This window comes from Meriones unguiculatus, chromosome 10, assembly GCF_030254825.1.
Source record: "Meriones unguiculatus strain TT.TT164.6M chromosome 10, Bangor_MerUng_6.1, whole genome shotgun sequence".
NCBI lineage: Eukaryota > Metazoa > Chordata > Mammalia > Rodentia > Muridae > Meriones > Meriones unguiculatus.
In genome coordinates, this window is record NC_083358.1 from 108,941,398 (window position 1) to 108,966,680 (window position 25,283).

A 25,283-nucleotide genomic window follows, 5' to 3' on the forward strand; every position below is an offset into this window, starting at 1 on the left:
TTTTAACCCCTTGTTTATCGTATGAATCACTAGTCACGCTGGATGGAGTCCTTGATTACATCTGCCCAAATGCTTTCAAATAAGGTGAAATACGGGTTTGACTTCAATACATCATTTGTGTGGATACAGTTCAAGCTGTATCAGTTGTTGGTGGTCCTAGTAGACTCTGCATAATATAATTTTTCAGAACCCATCAATATTTGTTTTCAAGACAGGGTCTCTGTGTAGCCCAAGCTGTCCTGGAACTCACAGAGATCCCCCTGCCTCTGCCTCCCAAGTGCTGGGATTGAAGGCATGCACCACCCTGCCCAGTTTATCAGTAATTTCTCAAGTGAGGAAAAGGATTTACCTATTAAATTAAAAAACTGTCAGATTATCCTGGATGAACTTTTGTCCTAGGGTTCCTATTGCTCTGAAGAGGCGCCTGGCCTTAGCAACTCTTATAAAGAAAACATTGACTTGGGGCTGGCTTACAGGTTCAGCAGTTTAGTCCATTACCGTCAAGGCGGGAAGCATGGCAGTGTGCAGGCAGACGTGGCGCTGGAGGAGCGCTCTGCATCTTGATCCACAGGCAGCGGAAGGAGACTGGACTTCCACATTGGGCAGAGCTTGAGCATAGGAGACCCGCTCGGGAGACTCAAAGCCCGCCCCCACGGTGACACACTTCCTCCAGCAAGGCCACTCCCTATGGGCCAAGCATATTCAAACCACCACAACTTCTGAAGAAGCCGTAAGTCTAATCGTCAGAGTGCTGGTCAGAGATAGTCAGGAAGGTTTAAGATGATAGTACGAAGGCATGAACTGCCCCAGAATCCTGAAGAGAGAGGCCAATGCCAGTGAAGGAATGAACTTGCTAGTGAGAGCAAGCAGAGAGCAGGCACTTCCTTCTTCCTTGTCCTTTCGGCCGGCCCCAGGAGGTGTGCCCCAGGTTTAAGATGGATCTTCCCAGCCCAGAAGATTTGGGTCTTCCCACTTCAAATGCTTTAACTAAGAAAATGCCTCACAGCTGTACCCAGCCACTTGGGTTTTAACTAATCCCAGATGTAGCCAAGCTGGCAACCGAGAACAGCCGTCAGAGCAGCTCTTTCAAAACGACGTTTGCTGGGCAGCACGATTCCAGGATTGTCTGCTGCATTCCTGGAAGGCCCACTCAGCTCTGAGACAGGACTCTTGAAAGCTCTCTCCATTTGCCAGCAGTTCAGCCTACCCACACCGATCAAACCATCTTTCCTTGTAAAACCCTGGGGATGAGCATTCTCGTGACTTGTTTGTTTCGGTTTTCTGAGCCTTGTACATCTTATGTCCAGGGTCTTCTAAGCTTCTATGCTTTGCATGAGAGAGAGTGTTCATTTGGAGGAAATAGCTATACAACAGGGAATTCAGGGGAGACGGCCGTGGAGGATTGATAACATGATTGACTTGCTTTTCACTGAAACATGGTCTCTGTGAAGCCCCACCAGTGTGTAGCATGCTCAGCGGAACACCAGAGTCCACAGACTGTGACTGTGTGTGTTGGCAAGCACTTAAAACATGAAATTTAGCCCCAGTTAACTGAGCACTGACCTCCTTCAATGTAGGTCCACCATGTTTCATGCTGCCATCGCCAATCCTCTGCTGTGCTTTGCACTATGACCTTAGCATTTGGGCGATCTGTAGAGATCTCTTCAGTTTTGTCACCACGTCATGCACTTTCTTTTGCTACATGTTTCATCCGAGACGCTTGTCACACTTTGCTGTGTAGCTGGCCACCTGAGCCACCACATCCTGCCACTGCCAACGGCTGTTTTTTCACAATCTTGGCACTCCTCCCATTGCAAGGTATTTTCCTAAACACAGTTCCAAGCTTGCTCCTTTCCCGACTTAGGGCGACATAACTAGTATCTTCAATACACCCTTTCACTTCAGCCACGATCCACAAAGCCGAAAGTCATAAACCTATGCCAGTGTCCTCAGAATATGCAACAAAACAAATCATATGATTACTGTAAGGAGAAGGACCCCTCATCATAGTAACTGAGGGTCTGAGGGTAAAGACCAGGGCTCCAGAAAGCCTGAGAAGCTAGGCTCACTCCTCCAAATTAAAAGAAAAAGTAGAGGTAGAGCTCACATGCAGGTCCAGAGACCCCCAAGTCCATCTGACACGGCACAGACTGACTGATATGCAGGCCTAGTGGACACAGGGTCTCTTGGATCATTGCTACCGTTCCGATCCCGCACAATGGCAAGTCATCACGTGAGGACATCACTCTCACTCACATAATCCCGTCTACTCTAGGTTGCAGCTTTGCCTTCCTGAATAACTGCCCTCATCTGCTATGATGCAAGAGCAGGGCAGGACAATAACTTTGTGCCTTCAGCCAAAGAAAGGGAGACAGACACAAGGCAAAGATGATAGGCCTTCTGTCACTCTGTGGCCACCAGGGCAGTTTTGTTTTTTTCAAAAGTTCACGTGCCAGCTTCCTTAGGGACAAGGTTCCTGAAGTAGCTCAGGGGGAGGCAAAGCACTCTGTGGAGCACTGCCCTAGGCCCCTGGGTACTCAGATACTTGTTCAAGAAGTTCCCTGGGAGTTAATTATACAAGAATCTGCCTCAAGTGCATCGCTTTCCGTTGAATTTTTAGAAGCATGTGGTTACCTGAAGCAAACTGGGCCCACTCTGCAGGGACCCTGGGAGGGAAACCGCAACAGCGACGCCGCGGAGGCAGCAACCAAGAGGAGCCAAGGAAGCAGTGGAGCAGCTGTCTGGGTTGGGGAGCAGCTGACTCACACAGCAGAGCGGCAGAGCCAAGAGGGGAAGCTGTCAGTGGGAAAAAAAACAAAACTAAGGCAAACAGAACAGGAGGAACAATGTTTGTGTGCTAAGTCACCCTGCCTGACTCCCTTGTGTGGTGCTGAGGGTAGAGCCTGGTGTAAACTAGGAAAGCCTGCCAACCGCTGCCCTTCATCCCGGAAGAGGCCAGAATACCGGCACAAAAACAGTAAAGCCTTTGGCCTTTATCAAACCCCACTTAAGCATGTTCTTGTGACCCGAAACAGGAAACACAGTGTGTAAACACTGCAACTAAAAACACCCAAAGCAACCAAAGGTCTGCGTTCAGCGTCTATATGTTTTCAGAGCAATTTCTGAACCTAAAGACAAGTGACTTCTCGGACGACCCCAAAGCTGATACTTCAATAAAAGGACTGCTAATGCTTTCCTCCACCCTGACAATAGATCAGATGAATTTAGTGGCACTCCCTCCCACCCCCGGACACTGTAATGTGTAAGCCAGGACTCAGGGTACTCCTCCAAACTTAGACTCCTCATCCAAGAGCACATGAGTCACTGGAGATGAAATGACTTCTAATAAGGTGTGTGTGGGAGAGTGGGAAAGAAGAGAGAGAGAGAAACAAAAACGCCTTTCAGAGAAGGTGGATGTCTTCACAAGGAGCCTTCTCAAGAGTTCAAAGGCTGGGCTCTATTTGGCGCAGCTGGATGGAGGACTTGGCCAGCTGCCCAGGGAACAGAGCGGGAGACTCCTCTCTGGGGATGCTCTTGTTATGCCCAAGTCTCACGGACCGCAAAGACCACCAAGGAGCCGATTCTGACCCAGTAGGGTCTTTTTATGGCTCACCCACTCAGAGGTTGAGAGCAGAGCACCTAGCTCAGGGGGAGGAAAGTGATTTATAAGGTCCAGTCACTCAGCAGGCCCAAAGCAGGGGATTCCAGCCTGGCCAGTGTTTATTGGTTGAAACACAAAAGGGGATTTTAAACTGATTCACTGTGAGAAGGGGCCTGGCTTCCTTTGTTTGGCTGTTGCTAGAGAGGGGAGGGGCTTTGGGCCAGTTTCCTGGCAACTGTATCTCTAGTGGGCAGGAAAGAAGCAGTAAGGCTGGATCCTCCCCATAGTGGCCAAGCTTGTGTTTTAAACGTTAATCCAATAACACAAGAAATATCTTTAATTCTTTGGTCTCTCACGCTCACAAATGCGGTGGACGAAGGAGCTCTGGGCCAGCGCCCGGGCTCACCCGCCTCACCTAGAGCTGGTACCCCTTTCCCTGCGGCTGCGCTTCCCCACGAGGGGCGCGCTCCGCCAGCAAGGCTGGCCACAGGCCTGTGCGTTCGCCAGCCGACCCACGCAAATGAGGCCTGTAGCCACGCCCGCCATGATGCCAGCACCAGACTGCGGTGCTCAGGCCAGGGAGCCGGGTTTATGTAAATGAGCGGATTGTGTGCGCGCGCTCCCATTGGCCACGACGTCAGGCTGGCGCGAGCCAATAGGAAGGTCGGGAGGACAATCGGGGTTCTGCCTATAAAAGGGTGAGGCGTCGCCGGCAGCGCGCAGTTTCCAGGTCGGAAGCGTCTGTGCGAGTGTTGTGTTGGCGATGTCCGGGCGCGGCAAGCAAGGAGGCAAGGCCCGCGCCAAGGCCAAGTCGCGGTCGTCGCGCGCCGGCCTGCAGTTCCCGGTGGGGCGCGTGCACCGGCTGCTGCGCAAGGGCAACTACGCGGAGCGCGTGGGCGCGGGCGCGCCGGTGTACATGGCGGCCGTGCTGGAGTACCTGACGGCCGAGATCCTGGAGCTGGCGGGCAACGCGGCGCGCGACAACAAGAAGACGCGCATCATCCCGCGCCACCTGCAGCTGGCCATCCGCAACGACGAGGAGCTGAACAAGCTGCTGGGCAAAGTGACGATCGCGCAGGGCGGCGTCCTGCCCAACATCCAGGCCGTGCTGCTGCCCAAGAAGACCGAGAGCCACCACAAGGCGAAGGGCAAGTGAGCGGCTGCTCGGCCCGTCCGCGTCCTCTACCTAAACGGCTCTTTTCAGAGCCACCCACTGTTTCCAATAAAGAGTTGTGGCACCGTAGAGCCTGTCTGGTGTGGCCTTTGGCGGCCCGTCCCCCCGAAGGCTGGGCGTCCCGTCGGCGCACTCGGCCCCGTAGTGTCCCGCGCTGTCCCCGCCTCTGAGCGGGCGTGTCCCGTCCTAAGCACCGGGCACCGCTGTCGCCTTCACAAACACGGTAGCCGCGCGCAGGTCGCCCGCCTCCAGCCTGCCCTTACCGGCACCGGGACTCGAGCCTCCCGTCGAGGCCCACGCGAGTCGCAGCGCGGTGCCCGTCCTGACCGCCCCCTCTGCCGGGAGGGGGGGGGATGTGCCCGTAGCGACGGCGCGGCCGGCTCTCGGGGGCCCGCCCGGGCGTGGGCGGCCGGCACGGTGCGACATGATCGCTCGGCTCTGCCCCGTGGCTGTGGATGGCGGCCGGGGGCGCGCGTGGCTCTCGGGCCGAGCGGAGCCGCCCACGACCCCCGAGAAGCGGGTCCCCGCCCCCGAGCGGCGGGGAGTCGGCGGGGCGGGCCGGCCCGGGCCAATGGCCGGGCAGCGCGGGCCTTTCAAGCGGCGTCTCCGCCCCGCGGCGGGCGGGGAGGCGGCGCCTATAAAGACGGGCGTCCGCGGCGGCGAGCAGCTCGCCGTTCCCCGCGCGGTGGTGTAGGTCCGTCCGCGCCATGGCTCGCACGAAGCAGACGGCCCGCAAGTCCACCGGCGGCAAGGCCCCGCGCAAGCAGCTGGCCACCAAGGCGGCCCGCAAGAGCGCGCCCGCCACGGGCGGCGTCAAGAAGCCGCACCGCTACCGGCCCGGCACCGTGGCGCTGCGCGAGATCCGGCGCTACCAGAAGTCCACTGAGCTGCTGATCCGCAAGCTGCCGTTCCAGCGCCTGGTGCGCGAGATCGCGCAGGACTTCAAGACCGACCTGCGCTTCCAGAGCTCGGCCGTCATGGCGCTGCAGGAGGCGAGCGAGGCCTACCTGGTGGGCCTCTTCGAGGACACCAACCTGTGCGCCATCCACGCCAAGCGCGTCACCATCATGCCCAAGGACATCCAGTTGGCCCGCCGCATCCGCGGGGAGCGGGCCTGAGCGCTCCGTCTCGCCACCGTCCCCCCAAAGGCTCTTTTCAGAGCCACCACAGCGCCCGGAAGGAGCTGTTCACTTGCCTTGCTCTGGTGTGTTTACCGCTTACCTTCCCCTGGGTACGGGAAGAGGGTCCCCGGGGAATGATCGCTGGAGCAGTGTGCTGGCTGTTTGGTATCTCCGGGTGATTAAGTGGCTATGGCTTCTAAGGAGACTTGGGGATTGTTTTTAACGCTACTTGCAAACTTAGTGCTTAGTTTTCTCTACCCCTTCTTGAAATTCTATATTCCAACCCATCCCGAGGAGAGAGCCCTATATACAGAGTGACCCCCACCTCTGAGCACTTCGGGATATGTGCAGTGATCCTGCAGGGAAGCTAATAGGCTAAGGAGTGGCTGAGCACATCCGGGTTACTGCCATGTGAAACTATGTAACCTTGCTGACTTGGCTTGAGCTGTCAGGCCTGTCTAAATAGCTGAACGCTGGGGAGACTGGCTTCCAGCTACTAATTAACTAAATTTCTGGACGGCTCCCTACCCTGCTCCTGCTAGCCAATGTGTGGGGGCTTACTGTGTACAGCAGATTTAAAGAGCAAAATGCCAACCAAAGATAGCCACGATTGCCTCACCCGAACCAGAAATCTGATGAAGGTAGCCGGAGCGTGTCATGTGCCAAGGCAGTCAAGGGCCCCTATCCCCTAGGGATAGCTACTGCCTGCCTTTGCCCTTCTCAGTTTTAGGGCCACTTTGTTCCCTTCTGAGTACCCACTCGCCAGACTCCAGCACTACAGAAAGAGGGAGAGAATGGAAAAAGGAAGAGGAGGGGCCAGTTTACACTGGGTCGTGCAGGACCTGGACTCTTGGCTGGTGTGGGATGTGGAAGTACTCATTAATCTGCTGGTTTCCTATCCAAGGTGAGCCTCGGGCGCCAGTGACTTGCCTGCCTCACAGTCTCCGTTCCAGGGCTGCTGCGAAACGGAGCTGTGGACTTTGGCCCTGAGTGAGTTAGTCAGGTTCTCCACTAAGCTGCTCTGAGCCTGGTCTTTTATAGGGGAGGAAAAGAGCTGACAGTACAAAGGAGTGTGTGCTTACTTTCTGAGGAAATACAGATTATTTGACCAAATTCCTCTCACCCAGCCCAGAACCAGGCCTCCCCAGGACACTGCCTAACCAGTAGCCACCTTAGGAACAGTGCACGCTCTCTCTCTCTCTCTCTCTCTCTCTCTCTCTCTCTCACACACACACACACACACACACACACACATGAATAAATAAACTTTTAAGAGAAAGAATATTTTCATAATATCAGGTGTTTCCAGAACAGTCAGCCACAGAACTGGCACTATAAATGGACTGTGGTTTTTTTGTTTGTTTGCTTGTTTTTTAATACAGCTAATGACAGCCTCAGTTAGGGCAAAGGCAGAAGTGGACACAGGTGTGGTGAGGGCTGAAAGGAGCAAGAGGTCAGTTAGGCAGATTTGGTGACTTGGGCATTTGGAGAACGCCTGGGGCCTGAGGAGCAGTTCTCAACCTGTGGGTCATAATCCCTTTGGGGGTCAACTGACTCAGAAAACACAGGCATCCAGATTAGGATTCATAGCAGTAGCAGAGTTACAGTTATGAAGTAGCAATGAAAGTCATTTCATGGTCGGGGGGGGGGGGTCAGCACTGTAAGAGGAACTATGTTAAAGAGCTGTAGGGTAGGAAGGCTGAGACCCACTGAGCCAGAAGATAACAGTAGATTTCAGTAAGAAGGAAAATGATGCTGGGAAAAGCAATGGATTCTAGAGTCAAGAAGATGCACCAAATCCCTCCTGATACCAAAGCGGACATTCTTTGTGTCTTGGAGAAAAGTCTTCCGGGAGTTTGGAGTTTTAACATATTCACGGAGGTGACTCAGCCAGCCATACTTGTGGGGAAACTCAGCCAATAGTTAAAGGTGACAGAAGGCAGAGGAGCGGGTGAAATCTATGCAGGTGTTGGCAAGAGAAGGGCTAGAGAGATGGCCTGGCAGTTAGGAGCACCTACTGCCCTCGGAGAGGATCTGAGTTGGCTCCCAGCATGCCTGTCAGGCGTCTCACAACTGCCTTAACTAGCTTCAGGGAATCTGACAGTCTCTCTGGCCTCTGCAGGCCCCTTCGTTCTGTCACACACACACAGAAAGAAGATAGTACTCAGTCTACAGAAAAAATAATAATAATGGGAGAATTCCTCGACTAAGCAGGATGACTGGAGAGAGATGAACAGCAGGACGGAAGATGGCCAAAGGAGGCAAAGGTGGTCTCAGCTGGGCCACCTTGTGCACTGACACTCGGAAATGAGAGTCGTGTTTCTTTACCTCGGTGTCTGTTGTTAAATATAAAAAATAAAAAATAAAGTTACAAAGGTATACTTCATTTCCACCCCTAAATTATCCTCCACTCCTGACTCTCTACCCTGGTCTTTGACTAAATAAATTCACAAGCCATTCAACTATGAATGCAAAACCCGTATCTCTCACCTTAAAGGGAACCAGTTATCTCTTGTTTATTTTGAAGTCATTTTGAGTGACTATGGCCTAGGAACACAGAATTAGGTTACCCCAAACTCCATATCCCAGATGTGAAATCAGATTCATGAAGTTTTAATAGTTTAACAGAACAAATGAAGTCATGAGTGAAAGCAAGTTTAAAATACACTGGTCAATGAGTCTGAGAGGTGGTTATAGAAAAATGAGGAAGCTTTTCTGTAGGTCCAATATACTATCTGGTGACAGTCTTCCCTTTTGGGTTGATAGAAGACAGTGCGTCCACCAAGTCAATAGATCCCTTCCAAAGGTTTCTATTAGTCACAGGATGTTGGTTCTGCCACAGGGGTGGACAATGAATGGCTGTCCTGGAGGCTAACGCTAGCCGAAGACAAGGTAATAGTCTCTGGACTTGTAACATACCAATCCCTCTGAAGTAATAAAATTCTGTTCAGTCAGTCTCTGCAGATCCAGTTTCTTTTCAAGAGTTCCTGTTCACACATCTACTGACACAGGTTTGGCCTAGCCCTGTCCAGTGTCTGCAATTTCCAACTAGGCCCATGACTTGGCAAAATCCTTTTTTACGTTCAGGTATTTTTCTCTCCTTGTAGGCTGACTCAGAAACATCCCTGAGACGCTCACCCCAAATGGCCCACGACCACTTACACGATGCTGGGAAAACAGCTGATAGCATTCTCAAATTCAAAAAAAGAAAAAAAAAAGTATATCCCTGCTAGGTCTAAGTCTAATCATTTTTCTTCTGTATTAACTGTCCTACTAGATTCCTAATTCCTTCAGGGTGAATGTTTTCCTTCGTTAGTCTCTGCAGTTAGAGTTGCATCCGGAGCCTGCTTAGAACACAGCAGGTGCTCAGGAAAATAGTGTGGCAAAGAGCCAGTTCTACCAGCTTCTAAACCCTAACCTAGGAGAGGGGACAAAATGCAAGCACCTCCTCGACCTCAGGAGTTGGAAGACTAGGAGAGAATTTCTTCTAGGGAGGAATTCCCTGCGGGGAATCATGGAGTTGGTTGGCCTGGCCCAGCTGCCTTGAGAGGCGTGCACCACAGGTTTTTCAGGTTAGAGCCCCTGGCTCCTGGGACTGTGCCTTCCCATTCCTGAGAGACCTACACAGTCCCTCGGGCAGGGAAGCATGCAGAACGGCTCTGCGTTTCCTGTAGGCTCCCTTACAAGTCAAGGAAGCATGGATGGAAGCCTGACAAGACAATTAATTGGTCTTAGACAGTAATCCTGTGTACCTCGTATGGCTTGCAAACATCATTGTATCCTGGCAACCACAATTGTACTGATCCTGGCAATAACCGTTATCTATCTATCTATCTATCTATCTATCTATCTATCTATAAATCTATAAATAAATCTATTTAATATATTGAGTGCTCTATCTGTATGTACACCTGCATGCCAGAAGAGAGCATCGGATCCCAGTATAGATGGTTATGAGTCACCATGTGGTTGCTGGGGATTGAACTCAGGTCCGAGGAAGAGCAGCCAGTTTTCCTAACTGCTGAGCCATCTCTCAAGCCCCCTCTGTTTCTGATACAGGCATAAAAAGTCTATATGCTCGCCGGGCACAGTGGCGCACGTCTGTAATCCCAGCACTCAGGGAGGCAGAGACAGGCGGATTGCTGTGAGTTCTAGGCCAGCCTGGTCTACAGAGCAAGTCCAGGGCAGCCAAGGCCGAGCAGAGAAACTCTGCCTTAAAAAAAGAAGAAGGAGGTGGTGGAGGAGAAGGAAAGAAAAAGTCTTGCTGTGGCCCCTCCAAACTGCCTGGCTTAATTCCTTGTGGCCTTATCAAGTAACCTTGGCCCAGTAAGGAAGAGCAGGTTCTTACGCGGCCCAAGATCAGGAAAAGCAGTAGCTGTCCTGGGGTGGTGCCTTACCCACAAACGGCTAACAGCACACACTGTGGCTTTGGGTGAGGGCAAAGTTTCTAACCAGCAGCCACCTCAATGGGATCCATGACTGAAGGAAGTTCTTTGGGAATGGGTGCATCTTTGTTGTGAACCGAAAATCAGCCCCTTCTCAAAATCCAGGTTCACCCCTACCTCGGTCCCTGGAACATGCAGGCATCATCTTTTATTGCAGGGAGATCTTGTAAGTGTGAATAAATGAAGGACCTTGGGGACCCTGGATAATCAGACTGGGCCCCAAATGTAATCACAAGAGTTGAAGTAAAGGGAGGCAAGAGGACCAGCAGAGGAGCAGGTAGTGAGGCAACAGCCACAGAGACTGGAGTATTGTGTCCAGAAGTCAAAACCTGCCAGAGGTTTGAGCTGCGGAGCCAAGGGACAGGTTCTTCCAAAGCCTCCACCAGGAAACAGTTCTTTAAGCACATGCTTTACTTTCCAAGACTCATTTGGGGCTTTTGACCTCTAAAAAGAGAATAAATCTGTGTTGCTTTAATCCATTAAGAAGTTTGTGGCCAGTAATTAAGGCAGCAGGAATTAATGCGCCGTCATGACACTCTCAAAAAGACACTTGTTCTTTTTGTTTTGGAGCAGGGGAACCTGAAATATGATTAGCCATGAAGTATACTTGGCAGACAAAAAAGGAAGAAAAGCGGCAGCCAAGGAGGGGGAAAAAGCACTCAGTGATCCTTGACTGACCCCAGACTGGCTCCTTCTTGGGCTTTCCCCACCTCCCTGACTTGCTCAGCCAGAGTTTCCTAAGGGGTTACTTACCACGGCAGGCGGTGCTGAGGGTACTCTAGAGGATGTGTGGACCTCCACAGTGGTCCACGCTATGCAGAAAGGCCAACAGCTGACTTTATCATGGGCTTGCAAGCAGAGTGGCAGCCATTTGTGCAAGGAGAAAAGCTGGCGCCACTTGCCAGAAGGATGTGGACTATTTTCTCTAGGTCTGCCAAACAAATTACTATAAATAACCTCAATTTACTTTTTCACGCTGTACTGGCTAGTTTTATGTTAACTTTGACACAAGCTAGAGTCAGAAACCTCAGCTGAAAAATTGCCTCAGTAAGATCCAGCTAAAGGGCAAGTTCTTAATTAGTGACTGATGGGGAGGGCCCAGCGCATTGTAGCTGGTGCCAGGCCTGGGCTGGTGGTCCTGGGTTCTATAGGAAAGCAGGCTGAGCAAGCTGTGAGGATCAAACCAGTAAGCAGCACTCCTCCACAGCCTCTGCATCAGCTCCTGCCTCCAGGTTCCTGCCCTGTGTGAGTCCCTGTCCTGACCTCCTTTGATGAAGAACACTGGTGTGGAAATACAAGCTGAATAAACCCTTTCCTCCAAGTTACTTTCGTCATGGTGTTCCATCATAGCAACAGACACACAGGTTTGGAGACGAGGCTGCAATCAAGTTGCCATGTGACCTCCAAGAGCTCTAGGCAAGGTCCTTCCTGGCCTCTCTCTGTTCCCAACGGAGTCCCTTGGCTTAGAGCGGCAGAAATCCAGGCTCTGCCTTAGTTTTCACACCAACTTCTTCCCTGTATCGCTGTGGACCCAAACACATCTCTTTCTTCTCTCTCTTATGTAACACCAATATTTTAATTTAAGGCCTAAGTCAAGGGTGATTTCATTTTAAAATCCATGCCTAGTTACATTAGACAAAAATTCCTATTTTGAAATATAAACTGAAATATCAATGGACACACTGCAGCGTACTTTAATCTGGCCAAAGGATTTAAGCACCATGTGAAGAAAGCTGACCTCTGGTAATCAGTGCAAAAAAAAAACGTCTTGTACTCAAGGTGAGCAGTGAAGGTCAGAGGCCTCAGGGACAGAGGCCATAGCGTCGGCTAGAAACCGCTCACACCCCCGCACACAGAAGCTTGTCTGAATCTGGGTGGGGAAAAGAGCAGAAAAGAAACTGAAGAAAAGCAATTGAAGGTGACCCTGGACCTCCCGACCTGAGTGTCCCGGAAGAGAGTGTGGGAGAATGACTAGAGCCCACAGGATCCGAGAACATAGACTGTCGAGAGAGAGGACCAGGAAGAGAGAGATAAGGAAGACTGAACGTTCGGGACCTGGAGGTCTTGCATGAGCTGATGGCTCATGACAAGCAGTTTTATTAAGAAGTACAGCATTTTATATAATTTTTGCAGGGGAAAAATGGGCCAAGGTCAACAGAAAGCTAAATCCAAAAAAAAAAAAAAAAAAAAAAAAAAAAAGTTGGCAAAGAGAACACAGGATACATCAGAAACAGCTGCTCAGACTGATAGCCAGAGCCCTTCAGGAGGAAAAGCCTAGAACCAAAACCTTAACTCCTTGGTAGCCCTGGCCCCAGTCCGAGACCGGACCTTGCCAAGGACAAGTACAGAGAACTAGCGTCCCCGCTGTCCTTTCATCGGGGCCTCCGGGAAAGTCTTCGTTCAGCCTGGCTCCCAACAGGAAACCTTACGTGGGAGGAGGGAAGCCTGTGCCAGACCCCAGCAGTAACCCGCAGCGCCTTCACACTGTCCTTCAGGCTGCTGGGACTGTGGGTCTGGAACGCTAGCCTGAGACCCAGCTGGCCTCTCTCAGCTGCCCAGGGGAGACGGCAGGCTCCGGGAGTCCCTAGGGCAAGCTTATGCCCAGGAGAGTTGTCTGGGGGATACCTGCACCACTTACAGGTCTGATGGAGGCAGCGGAGGAAGGTTGAGGATGTTAGGCTGAAACCAAGGAGGAAAACGAGAGCGTGCTGTGTGTGTGTGTGGTTCTCGGCACTGATGTTCTACGCGTTTGACTTCCAGACATGGCCACGATAGGTACACATCCTTACACACAAAATAAACGTAATGAAATCACAGTTTAATAAGTAAGTGTGGCGGGGAGTGGAGGCAGTCCTGAGCGACTGTGTAAATGCACATGGGCCGGCCACACCCAGGACCCCGATTCCCAAGACTCAGAGATGGCAAAGCCTTCGCCAGGTGAGGCCCAGAGGCGCGGCGAAACCTTCCTCCAGCCCAAACATGAGTGTTTATGAATGGCGGATCAGTGTATGCAGAAGCTGTCAATCACAGCTTCTTTCTCCTCTAGGTAACAGCTAGAGGCCACTCCCCCACAGAGACTGACACCACCTAGCCCCGCCTCCTTGTGCTTCACTTACTAAATCCACAGGTTGCTGGGTTGTGTGGGAGGTGCCCTTCATGAAAGAGCACAGTCCACGCCGGCACAGCCTTCTGTATGGGTGTGTGTCCGCCATTGCTTCATTCCCACGTTTCCCGGGTCGGGCTTCCACCACCGAGCCCGGGACCAGGCACCTGTATTTGCAAATCTTCAGATTACGGCGCGCAGCTCTCTTTTCCTTTCTATTTTGTATCTGTTTCTGTATCTACTGGCTTGTATATATTTGTGGCACTACTGCACTGAATCTAGGGCCTCGCACATGTTAGACAGATACTCTACCAGACGCGTGGATTTTAAATTTGTTTCTGCTGCGTGTGTTTGTGGGGGAGCACAGGGAGCATAGCGCGTGTGTCCTGATCGGAGGACAGCTTCCAGGAGGCAGTTCCCTCCTCGTGCCATGCGAGTCCTGGGGATCTGACTCAGGTTGTCAGGCTTGGGAACAAGTGTCTTCACCCACTGTGCCATCTCAAGGCCTTGTGGGGTTTTATTCCGTTTTTGTAATTTAATTTTTATTTATTTACTTTATACCCCAATTGTATCCACCTCACTCCTCTCCTCCCAGTCCCCACCCACCCTCCTCCTTATCCCCACTGTTTGAGGCCTGGTCCTTTTGGCATAACTATGGCCATTTTTGTTTCAGGCCTAATAGCCAAAACATCATCTCAGCCTGTTGTTGATATAGAAATATGCTCTGTGTACAAGGTCAGGCTGACCCTAAACTATGTTTATGTTCAATGAGAATCGCTACGGCCTTGTTCCTAGAAATTCCCCACCCATAAGTACAGCTGGCCCCAGCTGCCAGGCACACTTTCAAGGTTAGCTAGAGCCGCTTGTCTGGTTGGCAAAGTAACTTGAGTGGGAGCTGACCACCCTGTGCCACATCCGCCCCTACCCCCCATGAGCTAATTGTGGTTTTTGTCTTCATAAGCTAACTGAAAAGCACACAATGTTTGGTTCCCGAGTATACTCTGTGTCCCTATTCATGATTAATCTTGGGGTGTGCATTCAATAAGCCAACCATATCTAACTGAGATTGGTGTGTGAGTGGTTTGTGTGGCTTCCTCTGGACCCGAACACACCATCCCCTACTCCTCAGAAAAGGGGATCCCCCCCTTACTGGCCCACCCCAGCACATCAAGTCACATCAGGCAAGGCAGCCCCCCCAGGGGATCATAATAGGGAAACAGGCAGAAGAGTCCATGTTGGAAACAGTCCCTGCTTCCCTTATTAGGGAACCCACATGAAAACTAAGTTACCCATCGGCTACAAATGGGTAGGGGCCCTAGGTCAAGGCCTTGTGTTTTTGAGACAGGTCCTTTCTATATAGCTCAGGCTAGCCTCTAACTCATGGCTTACTGGCCCTCCCCAGCCTCTGCCTCCCAAGAGTTAGGATTGCAGGCCATCACACCTGGAATGATGAACAATTTTTAAATAGTACTAGGAATTGAACCTAGGGCCTTCTGTATGTGAGGCAAGTGCTCTGTTACAGAGCCACAGATCACACACAGATTTTAGACAAATATTGAACTTATTGTGTGGCCCTATTTACTTACAAAACACAAATTTGTGCACACACTTAGAATAAACTGAGAAAATATATGTCAAGATACTATGTAGAGAAATTTTAATTCAGAACATGGTAGCTCCAGCAATAGACCACATCCAAAGACCTTCTAGGTCTGTGTAATCCAGCTGAAGTACAAATATGCCTTTAATCCCAGGAGAGAGGTAAGTACATCTCTGAGTTCAAGGCCAGCCTGGTATAGAGCAAGTTTCAGGTAAAGAAAAGCTTAAATCCAGGCATGGTGGTACATGCCTTTAATCCCAGCACTCAGGAGACAGAGGCTTGCGGATCTCTGAGTTCTAGTTCAGTTCTGTTCAGTCAGTTTGGATCAGTCAATGATCTAAGAGGCGGTGCAATGGAACTGAGTTTGTGGCAGTTCAGTTTGTGGTATTCAGAGGCAGGAAAGTTGTACAGAGGTTACAGAGAGAGAGAGAGAGAGCTAGTCACAGGTGAAGACAGAATAAACCAGAGTGAGAAGGAGCCAGAAGATTAGAACAGATTGCTAAACTTAGTGTGAGGCCAAGCAGAGCAATTCAGTGAGAAACTGAGAGAATCCAATTTGAATCAGTCAGCTTGGAGATGAATTTGAGCCAGAAGAGCTGAGTTGAACCAGCCAGCCAGAGCTCAGTAAAAACAAGAAAGGGTGAGCTTATTCAGCAGCAAGTCTCAGAGGCTGAAAACATTCCAGGCCTATATTAGATTGAATGGGGTCTAGGACTAGGCCTAGGTTAGCAGACAGAGGCAGTAAGCATCCAAGACAACAATCACATCGGGAGAATAAAAGTTATTTTAACATGCAACATGCTGGAAGGAGAGGTCTCAATTATCTGTCATGTCTGAAGCTCAGCTTACTCCTCTGTAAATTAAGAATCATTTTAACATTGACTCTGTGGGATTCATTCTCATGAGTTGAAATGGGGTTGAGAAGGTTGGCAGAAAACAACTGGCCTGAGATGAAGGGAAAAGATTTCCTTTGCTTCTGTGGTAAGCATTCTAAAGTGGTCTCAGAGACTGCTGGTCTCTGCCATCCCTTAGTCAATCCCCTTCCTTCACAGAGAGGCAGAAGCTGTAACTTATTTGTAGTTGAGTAAAACAGGACAGGGGCTGGGGAGATGGCTCAGAGGTCAAGAGCACTGACTGTTCTTGCAGAGGACCAGGTTCCGCTGTCAGCACCCTCATGGCAACTTAAAACAGTGTCAACAGCAATTTGGGATCTGACAGCATCTTCCGGCCTCACAGACACCAGGCACATATGTGGTACATACACATACATGCAGCAAACACTAATACTTATAAAATAAAAGCATGCATACATATGTGCTTTTATTCATATAAGTCAATTGGCTGTGGTGGAACATTCCTGTATCCCTCAGATTCCGGATTTAGGAAGCAGAGCGTCTTAGTCAGGGTTTCTATTGCTGTGAGGAGACACCATGACCACAGCAACTCTTATAAAGGAAAACATTTAACTGGGACGGGCTTACAGTTCAGAGGCTTGGTCCACTGTCATCATGGTGGGAAGCATGGCAGAGTGCAGGCAATCACGGTGCTGGAAAAGAGGCTGAGTTCTGCCTCTGGATCTGCAGGCAGCAGGCAGAGACACTGGGTCTCACTTGAGCATTTGAAACCCTAAAGCTCATGCTCATTGGCACAGGTCCTCCAAGGCCAATTGATGATGCCAAGCCCTGAGAATCAAATATACGAGTTTACGGAGGCCATTTCTATTCAAACCACCACGCTGAGGCAGGGGGATTATTGAGAGTTTGAAGCCAATTTGGTCTATATAGCAAGATCTTGCCTTAATAAACAAACAAGTAAATAAAAAGTGAAGAATGGAGCTGGGGTGAGGGAAGGAAGAGGCCTCACGCCTCCCCTGGGGTACTGGGATTGCAGGGCGCACCATCAGACCCAGTTTGGCATTCACAGTTACAAGTAATTTTAATGAGACTGGGGAGACTGAAGTCCCTATCCCAGAGAAGTAGGTTAGCCCTTTCACCCCCAGGGACTTTTGGACTTTTTGTTATCCTTGTTATTGTTGCCCTTAATTTAAATTGGTTGTTTGCATTACTGAGATTTTTTTTCTAAACTGTTCCTCAGATTTAACTGCCAATCATTGAGAGTCTAGGTTCTGAGATGCTTTGAAATTCATTATTTCCACAAAATCCCACAATAGGGTTTTGTTTGTTTAGGTTTGAGTTTACTGTGTTGTTTGATTGACTGATTTAGTGTTTTGTTTGGTTGGTTTTTTTGTTTTGTTTTGTCGTTGTTGGGGATGGTTTTTTGAAAGTTTCACTTTGTATCCCAGGATGACCTCACACTCCAAATCTTCTTACCCCATCCATCTTCCCACGGGATGTGATTACAGGGATGTACCACCACACCTGGCTGCTGTTTTGTCCGCCTCTGTTTTGTTAGCTTTTGTTTTCATTTGATTAGGGGTTTTGTTTTGTTTTGTGTGTGTTTGAGACAGAGCCTTACGCTGTATCACAAGCTGGTCACTATGTAGTCCAAAATGGCCTCAGATTTGCAACAGTTCTCCCGCCTCAGCCTCCTCAGGGCTGTGAGGGGTCTAGGCAGGTGTCGGGAAGAGAAGCAAACCTTGAAGAGACGAGACTGAAAACTCAGTTCAGACCGACCTCATCGACCGGATCCAGATTTCTAAAGCAGCTGATGACAGGCGGTTGGTTCCCAATATGTTTAAGCTCAGTATAATTTGGAAAATAAGTTTCCTGGTGTGATTCAATCTCCAGTGCATAAGGAAGTGTGATTACACTGAAACTCGGCTACGTGTCGTTTCTTCCAAGAAGATGGATTCTAGAGATAGCCTGCCCGTACTAACTTAGGGGCCTAGGGAAGGCTCTGGTCTCGATCATACCGATAGTGTATAGGTCAGAGCTATTAGTTACCTCTGGTCCTGTCTGGGGAAGCTCTGGCTATATGGGTCTATTAGGATCTCCAGACCTGGTTGTGGGAGCTTGGGGGGCCCCTGACTGTAAGGACGTTTAGATTACCAGCCATGTGTGGTCCTGATTGCAGGAGCTTGATGTGGCTTGGCCCAACAGATCAGGCTTCTAATCACTTCCAATTCCCAGTGTTCTGTATGAAAGAGCATGTTTTCCTTTTTCCCACTGGAAACAGCCATGCATGCTTAATATTCCTGTTCTCCTGCGAGATGTGTGGGCTCAAGGACCTTTGTGCTAGCTCCCAATAGTGCTGGGATTCCATCTATGGCTGACAATATTTAAAGACCACATGTCCAGTGAAGTCAAACACTAAAAGATGAGAATAAAGAAAAGCCTTCCCCTGCCCCAAATCCTTACAAATAGCCATTATTTTAGGTAAAATCCCAAAGCAGTGTTTACATAATAAAAGGGAATACAGTTGGTCATGGTGGCACAAGCCACTGGTAATCCCAGCAGTCAGGGAGGCAGAGGCAGGGGGATCTCTGTGAGTTAGAGGCCAGCCTGGTCTGGGAAAGCCAAGGTTACACAGAGAAACCTTGTCTCGAAAAACCAAAATAAATAGATAAATAAATAAACCACCAAGAGTGAAAGGAAAAGAATGGACTCAGAACCCCCAAAACCAAGTTCTCAGCACAAAGAAGATTGATTTGCCCCAGAGGGACCGAGTACAGGCAATAAGAGACAAAGACAGGAGAGAGGTCGAGGGAGAAAGGAGAAGGGAGTGGGGACAAGGCTATTTGTCCCGGAAGGACAAAGGGCCTCTGGATAGAGAGGAGACAGACAGGGCACGTAGGCAAATGGCAGTTTATAAAGGTGCAAGGGAAAACCCCATGTCAGGATGAGATGTAGGGGACTTTTGATTGCTGGACTTCAATATTTTGATAGCTGAACCTTGGTAGGAGGAAGTGGCCAAATTTATTATTAGAGTTTAGCTAGCTTTAGGAATGTAATCCAATGGTTATTAGCAAGGCTGAGGGAATGGAAGAGCAGAACAAGGCTGGCTAGAACCATGCTTAACAAAGCTCGAGCAAGTCAGAGGCCCTTCAAAGAGGATGTACAGTACCAAGGAGCTAGAAGACACTGAGAAGCATTCTTTTTTTTTCTTTTGTATTATTATTATTAATTTCAGTTTATTGAGAAGCATTCTTTCACCGGCGAGATGAACTAACCGAAGACATGTTTAAATGCAGGATTGAGAGCAGATCTTGGGCTCACTGGTCCCAAGGCACAGGGGTCAGGGAAGCCGCCATGCAGGGAGGGAGGGAGAGGGGGAGAAAGGGAGAAGAGAAGGGGGTAAGAGGAGAAGAGAGAAGGGAAAGGAAGAAGGGGGAGAGAGAGGCAAGCCCCCACCATGGGCTGGGAAGGGCAGTGTGCCAGCCATGCCCTGTAACATGGTCACACCCTCTGAAGCCAAAAGCCCCTAATTACCCACTTTCTTTTGTAAGTTTCGCTGGTCATGGTGTCTCTTCACAGCTATCTTAATCAATGTTCCACTGTTTCGAAGAGGCACCAGGACCACAGTAACTCTTAAAAAAGAAAGCATTTGAGCAATCAAATGCTCGCACTTCAGGCGATAATTACCTACGTGGTGGGGAGCACGGGCAGACACGGTACTGGACAGTAGCTGAGCACCCAGACTCACAGGCAGCAGGAAGGGAGATGACCACCAGGCCTGGCCTGCGCATTTGAAACCTCAAAGCCCACCAGAGACACAAGGTGACACTCCAGGGACCACACATTCAAATACATGAGTCTACCTCCAGATTCCCACTCAAAGCACAACAGCAACAGTAAAGGAAGAGAGCCTCCTTCCACTGGCAAGTCGAAGCACCTTCCATCACACTTTCTACACCAGCACCTCCCCATCTTAACCCTGACCATTGTTTATTATGCTTATCATTATTTAAATTGTGATTTAACATCTTTCTTCATGCTAGAAGAGCCAGGAGACATTCTGTTCTGTTTAACCTGTATCATCACTGGCTAGGAGTTTGCCTGCCAACCAACACAGGAATTTTTTTTTTTTCATACTGGTACTCTGTAGTCCTGATTGTCCTAGAGCTACTGTAGACCAGGCTCATCTCAAACTCACAGAGATCCTCCTGCCTCTGGCTTGGAATTGTTTTCTTTTGTCACTAGGGACAAAAGAAATAAAGTATAATTAAATATAGGGTCTCTCCCAAGGAAAGCAAACATTCTGCCGCAAAGATCCATACTGACCTCTTCTTACTTTTTTTGGGACAAGGGCTCACTAAAGTTTCCACACAGGGTTTGAACTTGTGATCCTCCTGCCTCAGCCCTTCATTAAGTCAACTGCAGGCTTGCTTCACCACCAGGCCCAACTCCCAAAATTCTTAAGTGAATTAATGATACTCCACCTAATAATTTTGAGTCTAAGAGGAAGAAATGGCTTAGAGGCTATGAATGTTCGTATCAATAAACATCTATAAAATACACATTAAAGTGACTTGAACCCAGTGTCCCTACTCACAACGACAATCTCCGGCTTAAAGGTCAATTTCTGAAGATAAATGAAGACTAAATGTCAGTTCCTGAAACAGAAATAAAGCTAGGCCTCAGGCCTTTTTGTCCAAAATTTTGAGCTAAGACAGTCTCCCTCTCTTTTGTTTTCTGTCATTATTATTGTTTGATTGTTTGCTTGCTTTTTTCATAGGACAACTTTATTGGAAAAATCCAACACAAACAACAGTCGTACCCAGCAGACAAGGTCTTTCTCATTCTGTCTCCCACTCACCTACCCTGTCACTCACACTCCAGCTTGTGACCTACAGGCTAGTTCTCAGCCACAGGGATGGGGTGCCTCCAGGTTCCTAAGACCCAGAGACATAATGGCCTTCCCCTTAAAGGCACCCGACGGATCCGAGTGACACTGATATGTCACTCTGTGCTTCGCTCAACAAAACTGAGGCAGTGCATGGACAGTGGAGCGGTTTGTGTTGAAGATGAGCAGTGGAATGAGCATGGTCCCAGTAGTTACGTCGGAGGAGAGCGGAGGTAGCCCTCCTCCCACTTGGCAAGAACAGATATCTGGGTATGTTTCATCCATCCCCGAGTTCCTTTCCAACTAAGGGAGGAAACTTATTCTGCTTCTCCACAGCTCAAAGTTGGGGTATAATCAAGAAGGGGGGGCTAGAGAGATGGCTCAGTGGTTATGAGTACTGGCTGCTCTTCCAGAGGTCCAGGGTTCAATTCTCAGCACCCACATGGCAGCTCACAACTCTCTATAACTCCAGTTCCAGAGAATCCGATATCCTCACATCAATACACACAAAATAAGATTAAAATAAGAACTACTTTAAAAGAAAAAAGAAGCAGAGAAGGAAAGGGAGAAAGAAAATACAAGAATCGGGGAAGGACTAGAGCGACCGACTGTACATTGACATGTAAACAGATTAATAACCGTGGTCAGGAAAAAGTACTGACGTATGTACAAGGTGAACAAATCTCCGATTATGCTAGTCAGGTGCATAGTTCCCTCCTGCATCCAGCACCCGGGTGTCTGGGAAGGAGGGATTTCTGCAGGCTTGAGGCCAGCCTGGATCAGACAGCAAGACTTTGTCTCAAAAGAACCAAAAGGTAGGCATTGGGCTGCGGTTCCAGCACTAGTTCAATGATCCCAGACAAGCCTTCTAAGCTAAGGTTGTTTCCGTTATCTGTAACATAAAGACAACAATGAAACACGCCTCAAACGGTGGGAGAGTCAATAAGCAATATATGTAAACAGCTTAAGCAGAGGGCCAGGCAACAGTCAACTGCTCAATAAGCAGAAGCAATTACTGTTTCTGTAGCAATTCTTAACCTCAGGTAAGCAAAAGAATGGGAGAGAGAGAGGTTTAATGCAAGACTGATCCCCCTGCATGGATCATTTCTCTTCTAGGGTTAAAATACCATTTTAATACTATCACCATTTCCTTCCTCACCTGTGCCTGCCACAAGTCCACCATCTAAGCACAGGAGGGCTCGCCAAACAAGCCTCTTGTGCAGAAGAACAGTTCTGAGCTGATGAAATGCTTCCCCCAAGCGCCCCCACAACCCCTTCCTCCTGCCAGGACAAGCTAAGTTGGCTGGAGCTGTGGCCTCGGGAGGGAAAGTCAGTCTCCCCAGTTCCAGCTTTAAGCTTAGCCACCGCCCTTCCGGGTTTCCATACAGGGCGGGTTCTGAAGGGAGGGGCCGAGTTGAAGGTGAACCCCTCTCACCAAATGCAGAGACCGGGGTCTGGGTTTTGGGGGAGTAACCCCCCTTTCTCAGGGAACTTACTCTCTACCAACTTATGAGGGAAGGCAGTCCGCGCCTGTCCCCGGAGCTACAAAATGGGAGCTGACAATGGCAGCTTCATGAAGCTCCCTGTGAAGCTAAATCACTCCCCAGCACATGCCGCGTTCTTCAGGTGTTGACTAACCTTTACCAGGGTTTTTGTTTTTTCACTGTCTTGTTTGTAGTTCTTTTTATTTCAGTCACTAGGCCTTAACAATGGCCTTGTCATAGGCTATTTCAACCCCAATGCACTTGTGAAGTGGAAGTTTGGCTGGAGTCAGGTGTGTGTGTGTGTGTGTGTGTGTGTGTGTGTGTGTGTGAATGCCTTGGGGGTTGAACCTGGGACCTCAGTATTCTCTGGGCAAACCTTCCAAGCCACACTCCTAAGCCCTGGCTAATGGCTTTATGACTATCCTCCAAGTCGAGGGGCCCAGCTTTTCCACGGGTCCAACTGCAAATGGTTGATCTGCTCCTTTTATTTTTTTGAGAAAACAAATTGCACATAAAACAACCCAGCAGAGATCTGAAGCTACTCAGTGACTTTATTCATGACGGCGCCTAAGCGCCTGGAAGCGCCCTCGCAGTGAGCAGGATCCATTCAGTCTATCATAACGTCCGGAGCTCTTTTTGGAATCTCAAAGCTCCTGGAACCGACTCCAGACGCTCGTAAAGCAGAACCGAAAAAGCGATCTGACCAGGAAGTATCTCCACCAACAAAGTCAAGACTCAGAAGGAAAATTTCAGTATGTTACACTGCCCAAAAGAAAGCGGAGGCAGCTGTCTTCAGAGAGAGAGAGAGAGAGAGAGAGAGAAGCTTGGTGCCTGGCCAGCGGCCGAGCTGCAAGCTTCCACTGACTCAACTATCAGCTCCACGGCCCGCCTGGCCGAGCTCTCTAAAATGCAAATGACAGGGACAATTGTAAAATGAACGGTCATGTCAGTAGAAATAGAAAAATTAGGAATGAGGGCGGTGGTGGCATTAAAAGGCTCTTTATCCCCAAAGGCCAATGCTCTCAATTTTATGAAAATCTAAGAGCTTACTCTGAATTGGAAAAATTAAGGGACCTACTATGGCCAGTTCCTGGGTAAACACACACACACACACACACACACACTTAACACCTCCAGCTCTACGCCAATTAGAGTTCTCAAGGAACAGAACTTATAGAAATATATATATTTATGTGAATATATATTCATAAGCATCTGTCTTACATGCTGGGGTTCAGCTGTTCCAGCAATGGCTGTCTACCAACGGAAGGTCCAAGAACCCAGTAGTTCGGTCCACACGGCTGGCAGCCTCAGCTGGTCTTCAGTGTATGCCAGAATCCCAAATGAACAGGCCCCAATGCCAGTGAAGAGACAGACCTGCCAGCCGGAGCAAGCGGGCACTTCCTTCTCCCTGTCCTTAGTGAGAGCCACACGCTGTGGCCCAGACTAGAGGTGAGTCTTCTCACCTCAGAAGATCCAGATTAAAGGTGGTTCTTCACACTTCAAATTATTTAAAGAAAAAAAAAAATCCCTCACAGGTGTGCCCAGGGGTTTTGGTCAGGGTTGACAACCAAGAAAGAACAGCAGCCGCAGTAACCATAACTAAGGACAAATTTGGGGAAAGAATCCTCCAAACGTTGTTCCACGGTGTTCGGGCCCCCACCACCCCTGCTTTTGGAAGCAGTTACAAAAGCAGTGATATCTAAATGAACTGCCTCTGCAGTGTTTAAGCACCTGCTGCTGTGTAAGGCAGTGGCGGGCTCCGGGGGCGAAGAGATCAGGCCCAGCTTGACCAGCAACAGCTCCAGGGGATACACGGCAGGAAGGAAAAGGCTAATTCCTGAGTGGGTACGTTAGAAGGATCGCCTCACGGGCCAGGAGCTAAAAGCGGTATCTTTGTGTAACCTGGCACCGCAGCGGAAACGGAAAAAGATACACCGCCCTAAGCCCCGCAACCGCCGGTACCCAGGACACCAGGTAAGGGGACAGGGCGGCTTAGCGGTGTCCTCTAACCGCCAAAGTAATGCACCCATCTCCCTTTGAATAGATAATAGGCGCCCGGACAGCCTGGAGCCCGGAGACACCGGGCGCAGAGGCCCACCGTTACCCAGTTTACAAGTAACTCCAAGAAACTGAGGAGGGTGCGGGGCGCTCTACAGCTAAGCCACGGGGAAACTCAGAACCACAACGGCTTAAAACCTCAGAAAGGCGCCCTCCCCGGGACTCTTAAAGTGGCTTTGGAATATTACTAGAAACTAGCGCAGGTGGACAAAGTTCTCTCCTGATTTGAGCGGCTGGCTCTGCAACAGCGTTGAGAAAGCAAAAGGGCCAGCGAGAGCCTTGACGCGGGGGCCTCACTTGGCGCTGGTGTACTTGGTGACGGCCTTGGTGCCCTCGGACACGGCGTGCTTGGCCAGCTCCCCGGGCAGCAGCAGGCGCACGGCCGTCTGGATCTCCCGGGACGTGATGGTCGAGCGCTTGTTGTAGTGCGCCAAGCGCGACGCCTCGCCCGCGATGCGCTCGAAGATGTCGTTGACGAACGAGTTCATGATGCCCATGGCCTTGGACGAGATGCCCGTGTCGGGGTGCACCTGCTTCAGCACCTTGTACACGTACACCGAGTAGCTCTCCTTGCGGCTGCGCTTGCGCTTCTTGCCGTCCTTCTTCTGCACTTTGGTGACGGCCTTCTTGGAGCCCTTCTTGGGAGCCGGGGCGGATTTGGCCGGTTCAGGCATGATTGAAAGTTAAGTACAGGAAAACAAAACTAAGTAGAAAAACAAATAGGGACCGGGAGGACCTGAGTCCTTTATAACCACCGCATGCAAATTAGGCCTCAAAACACTTTTCATTTCCATTGGCTCCTACGCGCAATTTGCGTTTTCAGTACAAGCCTGCGTAATAAACACTCCAAATCTCAGATTTCATTGGACTTCTCGGAGAACCAAATAACGACCAATGAAAAGCTCCCTCCTGACCCCACCCCTGGGGACGCTTATAAAGGCCTTAAAGGGGC

The 25,283-nt window shown here is 49.8% G+C and overlaps 3 protein-coding genes across 3 annotated transcripts; 2 read left to right on the forward strand and 1 right to left on the reverse strand.

Moving 5' to 3' along the window:
• The first annotated feature begins 4,301 nt into the window (after positions 1 to 4,301).
• LOC132656981 (histone H2A type 2-A) lies at positions 4,302 to 4,844 on the forward strand. Its single transcript, XM_060393067.1, has one exon. The coding sequence runs from the start codon at positions 4,365 to 4,367 to the stop codon at positions 4,755 to 4,757; it is 393 nt and encodes a 130-aa protein (XP_060249050.1). The 5' UTR covers positions 4,302 to 4,364; the 3' UTR covers positions 4,758 to 4,844.
• Positions 4,845 to 5,330: 486 nt separating this feature from the next.
• LOC110556669 (histone H3) lies at positions 5,331 to 9,729 on the forward strand. Its single transcript, XM_060393065.1, has one exon. It carries the CDS (start codon positions 5,483 to 5,485, stop codon positions 5,891 to 5,893), a length of 411 nt encoding a protein of 136 aa, XP_060249048.1. The 5' UTR covers positions 5,331 to 5,482; the 3' UTR covers positions 5,894 to 9,729.
• Positions 9,730 to 23,441: 13,712 nt separating this feature from the next.
• Positions 23,442 to 25,005, reverse strand: LOC110556657 (histone H2B type 1-K). The gene has a single exon (XM_021650530.2). The coding sequence runs from the start codon at positions 25,003 to 25,005 to the stop codon at positions 24,625 to 24,627; it is 381 nt and encodes a 126-aa protein (XP_021506205.1). The 3' UTR covers positions 23,442 to 24,624.
• Between the last annotated feature and the right edge of the window lie 278 nt (positions 25,006 to 25,283).

Coding starts and splice junctions, on each gene's coding strand:
- LOC132656981 (XM_060393067.1), top strand. CDS start 4,365: ATGTCCGGGCGCGGCAAGCAAGGAGGCAAGGCCCGCGCCAAGGCCAAG.
- LOC110556669 (XM_060393065.1), top strand. CDS start 5,483: ATGGCTCGCACGAAGCAGACGGCCCGCAAGTCCACCGGCGGCAAGGCC.
- LOC110556657 (XM_021650530.2), bottom strand. CDS start 25,005: ATGCCTGAACCGGCCAAATCCGCCCCGGCTCCCAAGAAGGGCTCCAAG.